Below are 17,370 nucleotides of genomic sequence, written 5' to 3' on the forward strand. Positions count from 1 at the left end.
TTTGAACTCGAGACCTTTGCTCTGATATCATGTTAACTTACCAATTTCTGGAGAAAGGAGTTATTTATCTTTTATACTCGTAACACTCCCCCGCACGTGTGGCCCACTTGGCAAACACGTGGCACATGTGGTCCCACTTTGAGCCGACCATCGCATGTGGATTTTTGCTATTCGGGAGGTTTGAACTCGAGACCTTTGGCTCTGATACCATATTAACTTACCAACTTCTCCAAAAGCTTAAGTTAACATGGTATTAGAGCCAAAGGTCTCGAGTTCAAACCTCCCAGATAGCAAAAATCCACATGCGATGGTCGGCCCAAAGTGGGACCACATGTGCCACGTGTTTGCCAAGTGGGCCACACGTGCGGGGGAGTGTTAAAATATAAAAGATAAATAAGGCCTTTCTCCAACAGCTTAAGCTTTTGGAGAAGTTGGTAAGTTAACGTGGTATCAGAGCCAAATGTCTCGAGTTCAAACCTCTCCCGGATAGCAAAAATCCACATGCGATGGTCGGCCCAAAGTGAGACCACATGTGCCACGTGTTTGCCAAGTGGGCCACACATGCGGGGGAGTTTTAAAGTATAAAAGATAAATAACGCCTTTCTCCAACAGCTTAAGCTTTTGGAGAAGTTGGGAAGTTAACAAGGATGTTAAAGCATCAACACATTGATGAAAATTAAAAGTAAATATGAAAAAATAAAATAAGAGACAAGGCAAATAGATGTATAAATTTATTAATCTAGCTGCAAAACATGTAAAGTGATCTGAATTGAAGGAAAAAAAAAACAAACATACATTAAAATATAGAAAAATGGAAAGACAAAAAGGGGAAGGGGGAATCCCGAATAGTATACTATACCAAACAGTATTGACTGGTATTTTCAACCATGATTTTAAAACATGGATTTATTTGCAACAGATTGAAATAAAATTATATAAGATTGTTATACTTCATAAAATGTATAGTCATATCATTTATCTGTAACTAAAGTTAGCAGGTTTACCAAATATGTGTGTCGTAGATAACTTGAATAGTATACTATGCTTTAAGTTCCTCTTATGGATGTATAATCGGCTGCATGGCATTGATGCTTTGTAAGATCTATGTACTAATATTGTATGAAATATAATATTGAAAATTTTCATGATTTTGGTCCAGTCAATATGTTTTTGAATTTTTTTTAGTCCTAGTGATGTCCATCACCATTCGCAACCCAAAAATTGATCTAGCCCCCGACTATGGTTCCATTTATGTTACCCTCCATGCCCCTCTGTCCAACGATGGTGCTTTTATTTCCAAGTGAACTCTTATAGGCACAGTTGATGTGAGATATTTTATGTTCCACTCTATTTGATTTATGTTTATAATCCGTGACAAAGCATGCTATAATATGTAAAAATCATACCCTTTTTATAATGATGTAAAAATCATGCCCATTTTTTTAATGATGTAAAAATCATATCCTATCCTTTATTCCCATGTTGAGAGGTGTTGGATATAGTGTATTGCCTAAGGGCATAGTTGTCATTTTTGTACTTATCCTATTTAATATAAATACATAAGTGTGGGGGTGATTTTCCTAACTCACTTTTCTCTTCTCTGTATTCTCTCTCAACATGGTATCAGAGCCCTAGGGTTTCTGATCTCTAGGGAAACCTTGACCCTCCATCTTCTCCATCAACCCTAATCCTCCCCCTTCTCCCTCTCTCTAACCTAACCCTAACCCTAATTCTAAAACCCTAACCCTCCTTCCTTCAACCCCGCTACAGTACCGATACAGTGCCGCTACAGTACCTGCTACAGTACCCACTACAGTACCTCCCTTCTCCTCTCTTTTACTCTCTTTGAACAGCGAAACCAAGCAACCCTAGTTTCATTCTCTTCCCAATTATCTAAAATCCTTTGAAATTGTTCTCTACGTCTTTGCAGATCCGACTCTAGTCCTTATATCTTCTTGTTTCCCTATGGCTCATATATCTGGCCCCCAGCCCTTGTCCTTCTCACGGGGCCGCATTCTTTTCTCTGGATCATCTATCTGACTTCCTTTCCCTTTATCCTCCTCTATCTTCGCTGTACTTCTTTTGGTTTGCCGGTATCGTTGAGAGCTTCTCATACCTCTTGTCGTTCTTCTATCTATTGTCATGGATTCCCCTGATGTTACTGATTCTCCTCAGATCAGCCCTTCTCGTGATGACACTCGCTCCGCTACGGCGTCGGCCTCTTCTTCGAGTTATACTCCATCCTCATACTCTCCGTCTGTGGATCATTCTCTTCCTCAGATTACCCCGGAGCGTCTTGACGGCTCTAACTACTTGAGTTGGAGTCTCGCTGTTGAGACCTACCTCCCCGCTCGAGGTAAGATATCCTTTATTGAGCAGGATCCCCCTTCTCCCTCAGATCCTACCTATGACCGTTGGCGGCAGGATGATGCCCTCATTCGCAGCCTTCTGTGGCAGTATGACCCCCCAGGTGTATAGACCACTGATGACCTTGCGTACCTCTAAGGCCATCTGGGATCATGCCGCTCTCATTTATTCTGGGGTTGATAACCTCACACGTCTCTCATCCATGTACTCTGAGTGGATACGTCTTCACCGAGGTGATGCCTCTCTCTCTGATCACTACAGCCGGTTTATCTCACTCTGCCAGCAGCTTGACACCTATATGCCCCCGGACCACTGATCTAGCTGTTCTTACTCGACAACGTGACCGGTTCCGTGAGTCTCTAAGGCCAGAGTTTTTACCCTTTCATCAGCAGCATCTTGGCTCCAGTTCACTTCCATCTATCAGCGAGATTTATTCACTTGTTCAGTAGTGCTTACCCAGTGCTTCTTCTATTGTTGTTCCTGCCGACGGTTCCGCCCTTAGAGCTTATGACGGCATGTTCCGTTCTGGCCGTGGTGGTAGCTTATCGAGCTTGGTCGCGGCTGTGTCGATCGTGGTGGTGGCGGCCGCGATGGTGGTCGCGGCTGTGGTACTGGTGGCCGACCCTGTTCTTACTGTACTCACTGCCGCCGAGAGGGACATTATATAGATACTTGTTACACACTACACCCAGAGCTTGGTCCATCTCGGTCGGCCCACCTTACTGCTGCAGATTCTATTGATGCTTCGCCAACACCGTCCATTCTTGGCAGCGGCCCCACCGCCCCCACAGAGTGACACTATGACTATTTCCAGGGCCGATTACGATGATTTGCAGCTTCTCCGTCTCAGCAGCCGCCCACCTACTGCCGGTTATGCTCAGCCAGGTAGTTCACCGGCCACTCTCCTTATTAGCTCAAGTTCCTGGATTATTGATTCAGGGGCCTCGAACTATCTGACTGATAATGCCTCTTCCCTTAGTTCTTTTTCTCCATTTTCTCCTGCGACTCATTCTTTTACTTTAGCTTATGGGACCTCTACACCCATCACTGGTATCGGTACTTTATCTCCACATTCTGGCTTTACATTATCCTCTGTTATTTGTGTCCCCAAATTTCCTTTCAATTTAATTTCTGTTAATCAAATTACTAAGAATCTATACTGCTTTGTTTCATTCTTTCCTTCTCACTGTGTTTTTCAGGATCTCACGACTGGGAGGACAATTGGCTTGGGCCGTGAGGTGGATGGCCTCTACCATCTCGACAGTGACTTGCCTCGTGTTGCCTTACATAGCTCTGTCGATTCGTACCTGTGGCATTGTCGTCTTGGTCACCCCCCTTTCCAGAAGCTACGCCAAACATCTATTGTTTCTTCCACTATTCAGCCTTTTGATTGCGAGTCTTGTCAACTTGGGAAACACCATCGTGTGTCTTTCCCCTCTAGGGTCCTCAGTCGAGTATCGCGTCCTTTTGATTTAGTACATTCAGATGTATGGGGTCCCTTGCGGACTATGTCTCAGTTTGGCTATAGATATTTTATCATATTTGTGGATGATTTCTCTCGTGTTACTTGGTTGTTTTTATTAAAAGATCGTTCTCATGTTTTTAATGCATTTCGTACTTTTATGCTGGGATTACTACACAATATCAGTGCACCCTTAAATGTTTACGCACTGATAATGCACATGAGTATCTTTCTAATGAGTTTAGCACATTTCTCTCGTCCCACGGTATCATTCATCAATCATCATGTGCACACACATCCCAGCAAAATGGTGTTGCTGAGCGGAAACTCCGTTATTTACTTGACATCACATGTTCCCTCTTCTTTCAGATGCATGTCCCTAAGTCTTGTTGGAGCGATGCCGTTCTCACCGCTTGCTTCTTCGCAAATCGCCTTCCATCTTCTGTACTTGATGGTTCGTCCCCGTACTCGATACTTCATCCTACTAGTGATCCCTTTCCTCTTACCCCCGGGTCTTTGGTTGTGTCTGTTTTGTCCACAACTTATCTCTTGGTCTGGATAAGTTGGACCCTCGGGCTGAGCGCTGTGTCTTTCTGGCCTACTCCCCTACCCAAAAAGGCTATAGATGCTACAGCCCTAAGCTGAGACGCTTATTTATCTCGGCCGATGTCACCTTCTTTGAGTCCACCCCTTTCTTTCAGCCTCCTGTCTGGGATGGCCTCTCTGATTCTCCAGTTCCTCTTCCCCTCCCTGTCCTCCCTGATCTGGTCCCTTCTACTCCACCTACTCTTCCTTCTCCTACTCCTCCACCTTCTATTCCTCCTTCTCCTCCTCCTCCTCCTCCTCCAGTCACACGAATCTATCAGCGTCGCCAGCGAGATGTTGCTACTGCCCTGCCGCCTGGGTTGCCGTCCTCGCAGCAGGAGATCCCGATCTCTTTTGAGGTACCTCTTTTACCATATTCTGATAAGTTAGTTGATTCTCCTATTGCATCTCGTACCCTCTCTCGTACAACTGCTTATCCTATTTCTTCTGTGGTTTCCTATGACGATCTGACTCATCTGTTTCGTATCTTTGTCTCTTCCTTGTCTTCTGTCTCTTTACCCAGGTCTGTTTCTGATGCTCTTGCTCATCCGGGATCGCGCGCTGCTATGGAGTCTGAGATGGCTGCCCTTCGTTCCAATCACACCTGGGATTTAGTTCCTCTTCCTTCCGGGGCACATACCGTTGGCTGTAGATGGGTGTTCACCATCAAATATTTACCAAACGGTATTGTTGAGAGGCTAAAGGCTCGCCTTGTCGCCAAAGGTTACACCCAGACCTTCGGTGTTGATTACATGGAGACCTTCTCTCCAGTTGCCAAGATCCCCTCTGTTCGTGTCTTCATTTCCCTTACTGTCAACCAAGGCTGGCCCCTCTATCAGCTTGATGTCAAGAATGCCTTCCTTCATGGTGACTTGCTTGAGGAGGTTTACATGGAGCAACCTCTAGGGTATGTTGTTCAGGGGGAGATGTCATCTTCAGTTTGCAGGCTACACAAGTCCTTGTATGGGCTCAAGCAGTCTCCTAGAGCATGGTTTGGGCGCTTTAGTGACACTGTAATGCGATTTGGCATTCGGCAATGTGCAGTTAATCATTCTGTCTTTAGTTGTCACTCTGATGCAGGACATGTTCTCCTTATAGTCTATGTGGATGATATTATTATTACAGGCAGTGATACGGTTGGTATACAGAAATTGAAGACCTTCTTACAGGCAGAATTCTTCACTAAAGACCTTGGTCGCCTACGGTATTTTCTAGGGATTGAGGTAGCTTATTCTGGCAGCAATTTATCTCTTTCTCAGCGGAAATATGTGCTTTATTTGTTAGAGGAGACTGGTTTGTGGGGGCAAAGCCTGCTGGTGTTCCTATGGATCCAAACACCAAGCTGATTGCAGAAGAGGGAGACTTGATGGATGACCCTAGCAGGTACCGTCGTCTGGTTGAGAAACTTATTTATCTCAATGTTACTCTCCCAGATATCTCTTATGCAGTTGGGGTAGTTAGCCAGTTTATGAGTGTCCCTCGTACTTCTCACTGGGTAGCGGTAGTTCAGATTCTTCGTTATTTAAAAGGTGCACCAGGGAAAGGTTTGCTATTCAAGAAAAACGGGCATGTCAGAGTGGAAGGATTTAGTGATGCAGATTGGGCAGGATCTCCAGCAGATAGGAGATCAACCACAGGTTATTGCACTTTTGTTGGAGGCAATCTGGTATGGTGGAAAAGTAAGAAACAAGAGATAGTTTCAAAGTCTAGCGTCGAGGCAGAATACCGAGCTATGTCTCATACTAGTGGGGAGCTTCTTTAGTTACGGTCTCTCATGTCAGAGATTGGTTTCTCTGCTACTTCTCCAGCTCAGCTCTACTGTGATAATAAAGCTGCGATTCACATAGCCACCAATCCTGTATTTCATGAGAGAACCAAACATATAGAGGTTGATTGCCATATTATTTGCCAGAGAATCCAGAGGGGCGAAATACACCTTTCCTTCACTCGATCTGTGGACCAGTTAGCAGATATTTTTACCAAGTCATTACCAAGTCAAAGTTAAATGATATTTGTAATAAGCTGGGAATGTATAATATCTACATTCCAGCTTGAGGGGGAGTGCTGGATAGGGCTGGCAATTTCACCCGAAAAAGCGGGGATCCGCCCCGCCCCGCCCCGTTTGGGGAGGGGATTCCCCGATTTGAAAGGGGAAGGGGAATATAAAAATTCCCCGGTGCGGGGAGGGGAAGGGGAAGGGGATGGAGTTGTCCCCGCCCCGCCCCGCCCCGCTAATCAATGCCATTTTTTGTAAATTTTTAAGTGTTTTTTTTAAGGAAAACTACTAGAAGCTCTGTGGATCGGCTACAAGATTCCCCCAAACATAAACTTAGCTTGTCTTTTCCTTTTAATTAGCTTCTGAGAGCATTTTGGGAACTATAATAACCTTTTCACAGATGTTGAAATAATAAAGACAAGCTGAGAGCCTGAGACGCTGAGTGTATGAAATTATCAAAAAATCGTAGTGCCAACAGAATTTTAGGGTTGGATTGCAGGTTTTAATTTTCAACAAGAAAAATTTAGCTACTAGAAATTTGTTTCATGTCAGCACTAGACTGAATTGCAGTTAAAGAAATAAGTCATTTGTTGATTTTGTTCTCTTCTCCATTCTCATTTCTCATGCTCATCTGGGGGTTAACATGCTATACAGAATGAACTAATGAACATTATTTTGCGTGTGTGAGCGCCCACTTATGGACTTTTAAAGTTCATTGTGACTACTGAAATAGTTACTTTTTGCACATTGGCTGCCTGTTAATGAAGGTAATCCTGGTGCTCATTTCCTATTTATCATTCCATAATTTATGCAGAAAATTGCTGAAAGATGAGGTCCTGTTGTTATTTATGTTTGTTGTCTCATCCATGCATTTCTTATTTTGTCTATCTGTTTGTTGATCACATGAATAGAATCATAGCATTCATCACAATATTGTCTGTAATGGACGTAAAAGAAAGAAGCTCTGTTTGCTGGTTTGGTTGGGTTCCAAAGAGGGGGCGGGGCGGGGATTTTGTCCCCGAAGGATGAGGGGAGGGGAAGGGGAAGGGGAAGGGGAGGGGGAAAATTCCCCGCAGAGGGGAAGGGGAAGGGGACCCCAACATCCGGCCCCGACCCTCCCCGTTGCCACCCCTAGTGCTGGATATAGTGTATTGCCTAAGGGCATACTTGTCATTTTTGTACTTATCCTATTTAATATAAATACATAAGTGAGGGGAAGATTTTCCTAACTCACTTTTCTCTCCTCTCTCAACAAGAGGAACGACCTGTTAGAATATCTACAATTCTTGCTTTATAATTTTATTTTGTGGTGCCAAAGTTATGTCTGATTACTCCTTGAAGTTGGAGGTCACTATTTCAAGGAATTGCAATCTTCTGCTTGTGTATCTGGCAATACTGTTAGTAATTTGGTTGGATCCTATGAAACCTACATGTGGACTTTTATGCCACTGTCAGAAATGAATGCAAGGTGTCAGACATCATCCCCACCCTCACAAGTCTGATTCATCCATTTAATATTAAAAATATGATTGTATAATTATTTGTTCATGTAAATACACAATATTATTTTTTAGCAAATGAATATCTAATTAATATATATACCTTGAAATTTTATAAATATTTTACAATTAATAGGAGGAAGACATACAAATTGAGATTTTGTGCTAACTAGCATGTTTCATTGTGTCCAATGTGTATTTGGCATTACAGTTTTGTAAAAAAAGGTGTTCCTTTCTATGGCTTTGACGTGGCAATAATATTCTTAACATGTGATTGGTGTTTGACAGGGGAGGTGGTGGTGGGGGCATGTCATGGCATCATGCTGGCACTGGATCTTACAAGATAAACTCGATACATGATTTTGTTGCATGCGGCATGTACCTGGTTAATGAAGGCTACGTTCATAAAAACAGGCTTTGTGCTATTGGCTTTAGTGCAGGAGGTCTTCTTGTGGGTGCAGCTATCAATACGCATCCTAATTTATTCCATGCTGCCATTTTGAAGGTAGTCATATTTTCTTTCACTAAAGAGTAGGCACTAAGCTTCTGTTGGTTTCTACTTCTGAAGATAACACACACACACACACACACACAGAGAGAGAGAGAGAGAGAGAGAGAGAGAGAGAGAGAGAGAGAGAGAGAGAGAGAGAGAGAGAGAGAGAGAGAGAGAGAGCTTTATGTTTGCCCTTGTGTTTTGTGTTGCTGTGGATTGTGATTGATTCTTCATTGTCGTGAATTATGATTGATTGTTATTGACTTGATATTATGGATCAAGCACGTAAGGTGAGAATTTGGCTAACCCATAATGAAAATGCTAGCAGCTTATTAGAACCACATTTCCCTCTTGTTATGGGGCTGTTTTATCCCCACGTCCAAATGTTGATAATCCATCGTTTAATGATTTCAGTTCCTTGTTTTCTATGATTTAGTCGACACTTTGAATTTATTGCCGACACGTGTCCTGCCGTTTCCGACACGACACGCGTGTCCACCCGTGTCGACACTCCTTTGGACACTTTTAAATGTACTGCCATAAGTGTTAGACTTAATTTGGCTGTGTGGACACATTTTTGTGCCGTGTCGAGTGTGACATTCTATTTTTTTATTGCATATTGTGTTTAGCTCTTTTATTGTTAACTCTTCTTTTATTATTGTTAACTAACCAACTTCTCCAAAAGCTTGTATCTTTTATACTTTAACACTCCCCAGCACGTGTGGTCCCACTTCGGGCCGACCATCGCATGTGGATTTTTGCTATCTGGGAGGTTTGAACTCGAGACCATTGGCTCTGATACCATGTTAACTAACCAACTTCTCCAATAGCTTAAGCTATTGGAGAAGTTGGTAAGTTAACAAGCTTTTTTTTTTTTTTTGGTAACGAAGGGTGTCCCCACCTCCTTCGGGGGTAGGACTATTTCCCTACGGAATGCGCACAATCACCCGGAAACCACGCGCATCGGGTAAGCAAGGGGGATTTGAACGCTCGTCACTGAGGAGCAAACCCGGAGTGTTAAAAGTAAGCTTAAGCTTTTGGAGAAGTTGGTTAGTTAACATGGTATCAGAGCAAAGGTCTCGAGTTCAAACCTCCTGGATAGTAAAAATCCACATACGAAGGTCGGCCCAAAGTGGGACCACATGTGCCACGTGTTTTCCAAGTGGGCCACACGTGCGGGAGAGTGTTAAAGTATAAAAGATAAATAACGCCTTTCTCCAACAGCTTAAAGCTTTTGGAGAAGTTGGTTAGTTAACAATTATAAACTCTTGTTAGCTCTTCTTTAACTAATATTTGTTGTTGTATCATATTTATACTTTCTATTTTAGCCGTGTCTCAATTTCTAAATTTTGGGGGTTCACCGTGTCCGTGTTCCCATATCATAGCTTGTTTTGGATGAAAACCAGTTCTATAAAATTCCGAAGCAAGCTATTTATATCATTTTTACTTTTTTCGTGGTATATATATATATATGTGAGGAAACTGTTGGTGAGCTTAAGCTTGCCCAATCACATGGGTCCCACATTTTGGGGAGTGATCCAAACCATTCATTTGCAAGGCCTTATCATAGATAGGGTGTGTCTGTCCATTTTTGTCCTCCACAAATGGAGGGGTTAGGATGATCCTATGGAGCTGATTTTTGGTACAACCCCCATCTATGTAAGGGACTTTCAAATGAATGGTTTGGATCATCCTAACAAAGTGGGGCCCCATGTGATTGGGCAAGCTAGCTCACCAACAGTTTCCTCTCTCTCTCTCTCTCTAAATATATATATATATATATATATATATATATATATATATATATATATATATATATATATATATATAATTCACAGCCTATCCCAAGCCAGGATAAAGGAGGAGGGTTTGCGTCAGGTTGGCAGCCGACCGAAAAACTTTGCCACTCTTCTATGAAATGAATTCTATAGAAATTTGTTGGGGTGTAACCCTCTTAGTGACGGGCTACATGGGCTGAATTTTTTCTAAAGGATTCATTTAGCCTACGCCAACTAGTTTTGGACAAAGGCTTTGTTGAGTTGAGTTGAGTTGAGTTGATATATATATATATATATGAGGAAATGGTTTGTGTGCAGCTGCACAGATAAGCTATCTGTGCATGGATGCATAACCCATCGGGGGGGGCACATTTTGGGGGGATCCAAAGCATTCATTTGGAAGGCCCTTCCATGGATAGGGTGTGTACCAAAAATCAGCCCTTTAAGATCATCCTAACCCTGCCATTTGTGGAGGGAAAAAATGGGCAGAAACAGTGTCTGTCCATTTTCCCCTCCAACTTTGATTGGGTTAGGATGATCCTATAGGGCTGATTTTTGGTACACACCCTATCCATGGAAGGGCCTTCCAAATGAATGCTTTGGATCCCCCCAAAAATGTGGGCCCCACTATGGTTTATGCAGCCATGCATAGATAGCTTATCTGTGCAGCTGCACACAAACCATCTCTCTCTCTCTCTCTCTCTCTCTCTCTATATATATATATATATATATATATATATATATATATATATATATATATAAGGGTGAGGTTTCTGAGCTCTAGCTCAGGGCTGAGCTAGAGCTCATAATACATCATCTCCCATAGTTGTTTCACTCATCCAACCCATTCATTCTATAGGACATCACATAGATAGGGTGTTTCTAACAAGCCATCTCCATACCATAATCCTAACCATTCGATCTATAGGAGCCTAATTTCTAGCCATCCATTTGAAACCTCCACAAATCATAACCCTAAACATAAATCATAATCCTAACCTTAACCATAATACTTGTAGATACCCATAAAAAAAAAAACTATAACCTATAGAATGAATGGGTTGGATAACCCAAACAACTATAGGACATATGGTTTTTGAGCTCTAGCTCAGGCTGAGCTCGAGCTCAGAAACCTTTTCCTATATATATGAGAAAATGGTTTATGCGCTCGAGCGTAGATAAGCTTATCTGCGCTTGGGCACAGAAACAAGGGAGTGTGCATTGGGGGGGGGGGGGTGATCCAAACCATTCATTTCGAAGGCTCCATCATAGATGGGGGTGTACCAAAAATCAGATCCATTGGATCATCATAGGGTGTCCATTTGTGGGGCCAAAAATGGACAGATGCTGTTTGTCCATAAATCTGTCCATTTTTGGCCCCACAAATGGACACCCTAAGATGATCCAATGGAGCTGATTTTTGGTGGATACCCTATCCATGAAAGGGCCCATCAAATGAATGCTTTGGATCCCATCAAAAATGTGGTCCCACCCTTGTTTCTGTGGTCGAGCGTTGAAACCATTCTCTCTCTCTCTCTCTCTCTCTCTCTCTCTCTATATATATATATATATATATATATATATATATATATATATAATGCTCATCTTCCCTCATCAATGAACTGTAACTAGTTTGTTTGGTCAGGACAATAATTTTGGGCTTGCAACTTGATGCAGGTCCCGTTCCTTGATACATGCAACACATTGTTGGATCCCAGTTTGCCTCTCACCATTTTGGACTACGAAGAATTTGGTGATCCTAGGATCCAAACCGACTTCAAGTCTATTCGTAGATACTCTCCTTATGATAACATTCCTCCAAATGTTTGCCATCCTTCGATGCTGGTTACAGCATCGTTCAATGACTCAAGGTGAGTCTCTCTCTCTCTCTCTCTCTCTCACACACAGCAATTTACTTTTGTATCCTTATTTGAAAGGGATTTTTCCCTATAAATCCCCAATAGATAAATATATATTGTTTGGTCAGCAAGAATCATGTTTTTTTGCAGTTAATCATGTTTTACCCAGTAAGTTGTATATTTTTATAAAATATTTCCAATAAGTTTTTAAATGCTACTTATGTTAACGAGCAATGATAGATACAAGGGAGCCCTTGCATAAAGTGCCAAAAAAGGGCTCTGGATTGGATCCACGTCATCAAATGTAACTGATTTTACTTTTTCAACCAATTTTAAATTGTAACTGAAAACGACGTGGATCCAATCCATAGCCTTTTTTTGGCTCTTTATGCAAGGGCTCCCTTGTATCTATCATTACTCTATGTTAACATACATTTGATACTCTTTTTTTGGGGACAATAGTGGGTAACTCTAAAATCATGATTTTCTCCCTAAAAGCTTAGCTTTAGTGTTTCTCGTATTAGAAGCAGTGCAATTTTCATCGAAAATTGTTGAGGGATGATGGGTGCAAGGGCCCTCTTTATGCATGGGCTGGAGAAGGGCCCTTGAATAGATCCACGTTAGTTTTAAAATTGGTTGAGAAACTGAATTTGGTTGCACTTGATGACATGGATCTATTCAAGGGCCCTTCTTTAGCCCTTGCGCAAGAGGGCCTTTGCATCTATCATTCCTCAAAATAGTTTGTTGTACTGTTTGCACTTGATGACATGGATCTATTCAAGGGCCCTTCTTTAGCCCTTGCGCAAGAGGGCCTTTGCATCTATCATTCCTCAAAATAGTTTGTTGTACTGTTTTGGGGCATCATGAGAATATATTTCAAGAACTTAAACGTTCCTTAAATGCTATAAACTTATATTTCCTTTAATACTACGTATGTTTACATGCGTTCGATACTAATTTTTTTGAAGCCCTAAAAGGTGAGCTTTGGTGTTTTCATATTAGATGCAATGCAATTTTCATCAAAAATAGTTTGTCGTGCTATTCAGGGACATCTTGAAAATATGTCTCAAAAACTTAATTCTTCCTTAAATGCTACTTATGTTAACATACATTTTATACTATTTTTCTTTTTGAAAAAAGTGCCCTTTTGAGTAACTCTATCATCGTGAATATTTCCCTAAAAAGTTAGCCTTGGTGTGTTCTCATATTACAAGCATTGCAATTTTCATAAAAAATAGTTTGTTATACTATTTAAATACATCCCGAAACTTAAAAATGTTTTGCCTCGTCCACAATTTTCAGCAACTAATTAAGAAATATTTTGCTTATTAGAGATTTGTAGGCGAAAATCCCTATTTGTTTTTTAAAGTCTGGCTTTAAAAGCCAGTGATAAGCTCTCTCCACCAGGAAGAGTTAATGGCTATATGTATCTGTATGTGCATGTATTGTCTGTGTGCCTGTGTGTTACCCAATGGTAATAGTTGTGGCCTTATAATTTCCAGGGTGGGAGTTTGGGAAGCCGCTAAATGGGTGTCCAAGGTGCGAGAGAACATGTGTCCAAGCTGTTCTCGTTCAGTTATCCTGAAGACAAACATGAGCGGAGGACATTTTGGGGAAGGTGGCCGTTTTAGAAAGTGTGAGGAGGCAGCTTTTGAATATGCTTTTCTGATGAAAGTATTGGGGATGCGTGATGATGACCAATTTGAAGCTTGCTAAAGAGTGTTCTTCAATCAATAATGGAAATATCCTCTTTTCTACTGTCCAACGAAAGCAGTAGTTTAGTTTTTGCATCACTGAGGCGATGATAAATCTCGGTCCAAGTAATGAAATGTATCCATCATTTCTGATCCATGCACATCCGAGTAATCAGCTCCTCCCTCACAAGTACATACATTTTATCATTTCACGATAAAATGAAAATAACCAGGTCCTTCCCTTGATGTCTTGCAGGCTTACTCGATATTTCGGTATGTAGCTGTTCAATCCACTGATGGGTTTTTATTTTAATGGGTGTTGAGGAGAGGTAAGTGTTCTGAAATTGTCTTTGATATGTTATTGCTTTGGTCGCTCCAAGGGCATCTCATTATTCTTTAAAGTGCTCCTTTGGCAATTGTTACATGTTATGCTTAAATGAACTTGTAAAACATTTTTTATTTAAATGTTTAGATTCATTAAAAGAGCACATGACCCAGAAGGCATCAAAGATTACAAGGGAAGGAGAGGCAAAACATAGCGGTATTTTATTGTGTGAAAAAAATAACATGTTCTATTAATCTGAAAAGGGCAAGTGATTGTTTGTATTGTTGATGTGGGTGCTTGAGAGAGAACATTTTTGTTTTTAGTTCCATCATTTTGATATATTAGTATCAGAGGGGATCGGTTCAAAACATAGGGGGCCCACTTTGTTTGGATGATCCAAAGCATTCATTTGATAGGCCCTCACATAGATAGGGTGCCCACAAAAAATCAGATCCATTGGATCATCGTAACCCTTCCATTTGTGGAGGTTTAGATTTATGGAGGTGTATACACATCCATTTTAACCTCCACAAATGGAAGGGTTAGGATGATCCTATAAAGTAGATTTTTTGTGGGCACCCTATCTATGTGAGAGCCTATCAAATGAATGCTTTGGATCATCCAAACAAAGTGGGCCCCCTATGTTTTGTGAGTGCCACCTCGGAACCCTTTTCTTATATATATATATATATATATAGAATAGAGTTCCTGCGCAGCTGTGCTCGAGCACAGAAACAGGGGGTGGGGCCATTGGGGGGGGGGGGGGGGTGATCCTAACCATTCATGTGGAAGGCCCCATCATGGATGGGGGGCTTACCAAAAATCAGCTCCATTGGTGATCCAATGGGTGTCCATTTGTGGGGCCAAAAATGGACAGATATTGTTTGTCTACAAATCTGTCCATTTTTTGCCCCAAACATTCTTCATCATTTAACCCCAACCTTAATTATCGTATTTGTGCTTCCGCTGTACGTCTAATTCTCCAAACAAGAGAGCAAGATGAGTAGGGTGCTGTATGCTTTTGGCGGCAACAATGGTGGAGATGGTGGGCGTGTTTCAGATTTCTTGGGCCTTGTTCTCGCTTTACATGATGGTCTCATCACTGGTGCTCATATCCATGATCATATTTGTTTGTAGTGATGAACCAAATAAATCTAAAAAGAAGAGACGCTTGAGGGATGCTGGTGGAGGTGGTGCATACGGTGGAGTATGGGGAGTTGGTGCATACGGTGGAGTCAGTGGTGGTGGTGGTGGCAGCGGCCGGCACCATAGCGGATGTGAGGTAAGTAGGTTGCAAATAAAGGGTTTAAGTAAGAAATCCAGGTTTTAGAAATCTCAAGACTCTACCACATCTTGAGATTTCTAAAACCTGGAAACAGGGGACGATTTCCTATTCTCTCACTCAACTACCATCAAATCAAATTGTCCAAGGATCTCAATAAAATCAGCTTGAGACTCGACCACATCAGTGCTGAATACGTGGCCCACAAGGTGTTTGCCGTAATGCCTTAGAGAGACCTGATGGCATCTCTCCCAAGGGGGAGGCTCCTCCTCCTCCTCCTCGTCCTCCTCATGGCTTGCCAGATTCCCTCCCTATTCCCAGATCAGCAGGCCCTTCTTACCTGGTTTCTTCTCCAGAATCTGCTTCAAGACCAGCACCTCCTTCAGGTCGCTCCTATGCCGACCATCTACCGACTACAGATACCCCTTGGAGGTCTTTATTTGAGAAGAAGACCTGCAAGTTGCAACCATCAAAACTTACGTTTGTGGTGCCTGAAAAAGATGTAGATGGGAGGAATAAGATTGTTTTTAAAGATGAAGAAACCACTCATATTGGAAGAAGATGGACAAATTCTTTGGTGGGCTACTTTATTGGGCGCCGGCCATATTTCCTGAACCTAAGAGAAAATCTTACCAAAAAATGGAAGTTGAAGGGGGATATGCAGCTATTCACTCTGAACAAAGGTTTTTACTTATTTCAGTTCACTTGTGCTGAGGACTGCAAGTCAGTGTTGGAATCAGGTGAGCACTCCTATGCTCAGGTAGGCCTCTGATATTGAAAAAATGGAGCCCAGGTACACCCCTTGAAAAACTGGAACTAAAGTCTGTACCTATATGGATTAGACTACCTGGTCTCCCTCTTGAGTTCTGGAGTGCAATGGGGATCAGCAAGATAGCAAGCTTCCTTGGCAACCCTCTGTATATGGATACCAGAACTTCTGAGGCATGTAGGTTATGTTTTGCCTGATTATGTGTAGAGATTGAAGCTGGGTCAGAGTACCCTGAGGTTATTCCAATTCATACTTCAAATGGCGTCCATAATCAAGAAGTTCAGTATGACCGGAAACCGGTAGCTTGCAAAAACTGTAAGAATTTCAGTCACCTCTCGTAAGCATGCCCTCAAAATGTTAGTGTGGTGGAACCTAAACCCCGGCAGGAATGGAGACCTGTTAAAAAGCAAACCCAAATTATTCAGACTACAGGGCAATTGCAAGACATCAATCCTCAGAAGGAAGAAGAAAATAAAAAAAAGAAAGTCAAGAAACTGGGGTTCCAAGAGTCACGGACGAAGGAAAACCATAACTCTCCAAAATAGCTTCGCAGTGCTAGAAAATGATGATTACTTAGCTGAGGAAGCTGGGGAGAAAAAAGCCCTAGAGTCTCCCCAAAAAAGAATGTATCCTAGGCGGAAGAACTCAATGAAGTCCACCTGATTCAAGTCGAACATGAGGATAACGGTGAAGAGGAGACCCCGGAACTTGGAAAATCAAATTGGCAGGAAGTTCCCAAGAAAACCTGGCCAAAGTGCTAACGAAGAGCCCATCACACCCATTCAGAATTAGATGATTATGTAATTCAGAAGTATTGATCATGTTGTTCTTTAGGCTTAGTGTTTGTCGCTTATATTTGTAGAGCCTTGGTTCCCCCTTCTCGCTTGTTCCGAGTTAGGGTTGGCTTGTGATCTTACTATTCTATCTTTTTCTTTCTAATAAATCGGTAGGGGCCCCCGTTAAACCCCAGCTTACCCATAAAAAAAACAAAGACTCAACCACATCAACAACCATTCAATCAAAGAAGATTAAAATCTGAGGATGGAAAGAAGGGCACGAAATTAGAAAACAACAGTCTCCTTCTCTTTTCTCCCATCTAGGATTTTGATGAAATCCAAGATTCTAAAACCCGTGTATCCAAACGGCCACTATGAGAGAGTGAGAGAGTGTATTTCACTATGAACAATAATTACAAGAGATTACAAAGAGATAATACTCAATTCATTCATACAATCTCTGCATGCTCAACGTAGACAACCCC

General features: G+C 41.9%; 1 protein-coding gene across 3 annotated transcripts in view; it reads left to right on the forward strand.

Moving 5' to 3' along the window:
• Positions 1–17,087, forward strand: part of LOC143879249 (Prolyl oligopeptidase family protein) — a 35,674-nt gene extending 18,587 nt beyond the window's left edge. Inside the window, exons 9-13 of one of the 3 annotated variants that reach the window (XM_077381524.1) lie at positions 8,198–8,414; positions 11,858–12,051; positions 13,542–13,901; positions 13,990–14,062; positions 15,196–17,087. In XM_077381524.1, coding sequence (XP_077237639.1) covers positions 8,198–8,414; positions 11,858–12,051; positions 13,542–13,755 — 625 coding nt within the window. In that variant the 3' untranslated portion in view covers positions 13,756–13,901; positions 13,990–14,062; positions 15,196–17,087. Of the gene's footprint in view, positions 1–8,197; positions 8,415–11,857; positions 12,052–13,541; positions 13,902–13,989; positions 14,340–15,195 lie in introns of those variants that run through there. The other 2 variants (XM_077381523.1, XM_077381522.1) reach the window with 2 other exon arrangements.
• The last annotated feature ends 283 nt before the right edge of the window (positions 17,088–17,370 follow it).

This window comes from Tasmannia lanceolata, unplaced genomic scaffold, assembly GCF_043159265.1.
Source record: "Tasmannia lanceolata isolate RefF3 unplaced genomic scaffold, GAP_Taslan_0.1 ptg000006l, whole genome shotgun sequence".
Taxonomy (NCBI): Eukaryota; Viridiplantae; Streptophyta; class Magnoliopsida; order Canellales; family Winteraceae; genus Tasmannia; species Tasmannia lanceolata.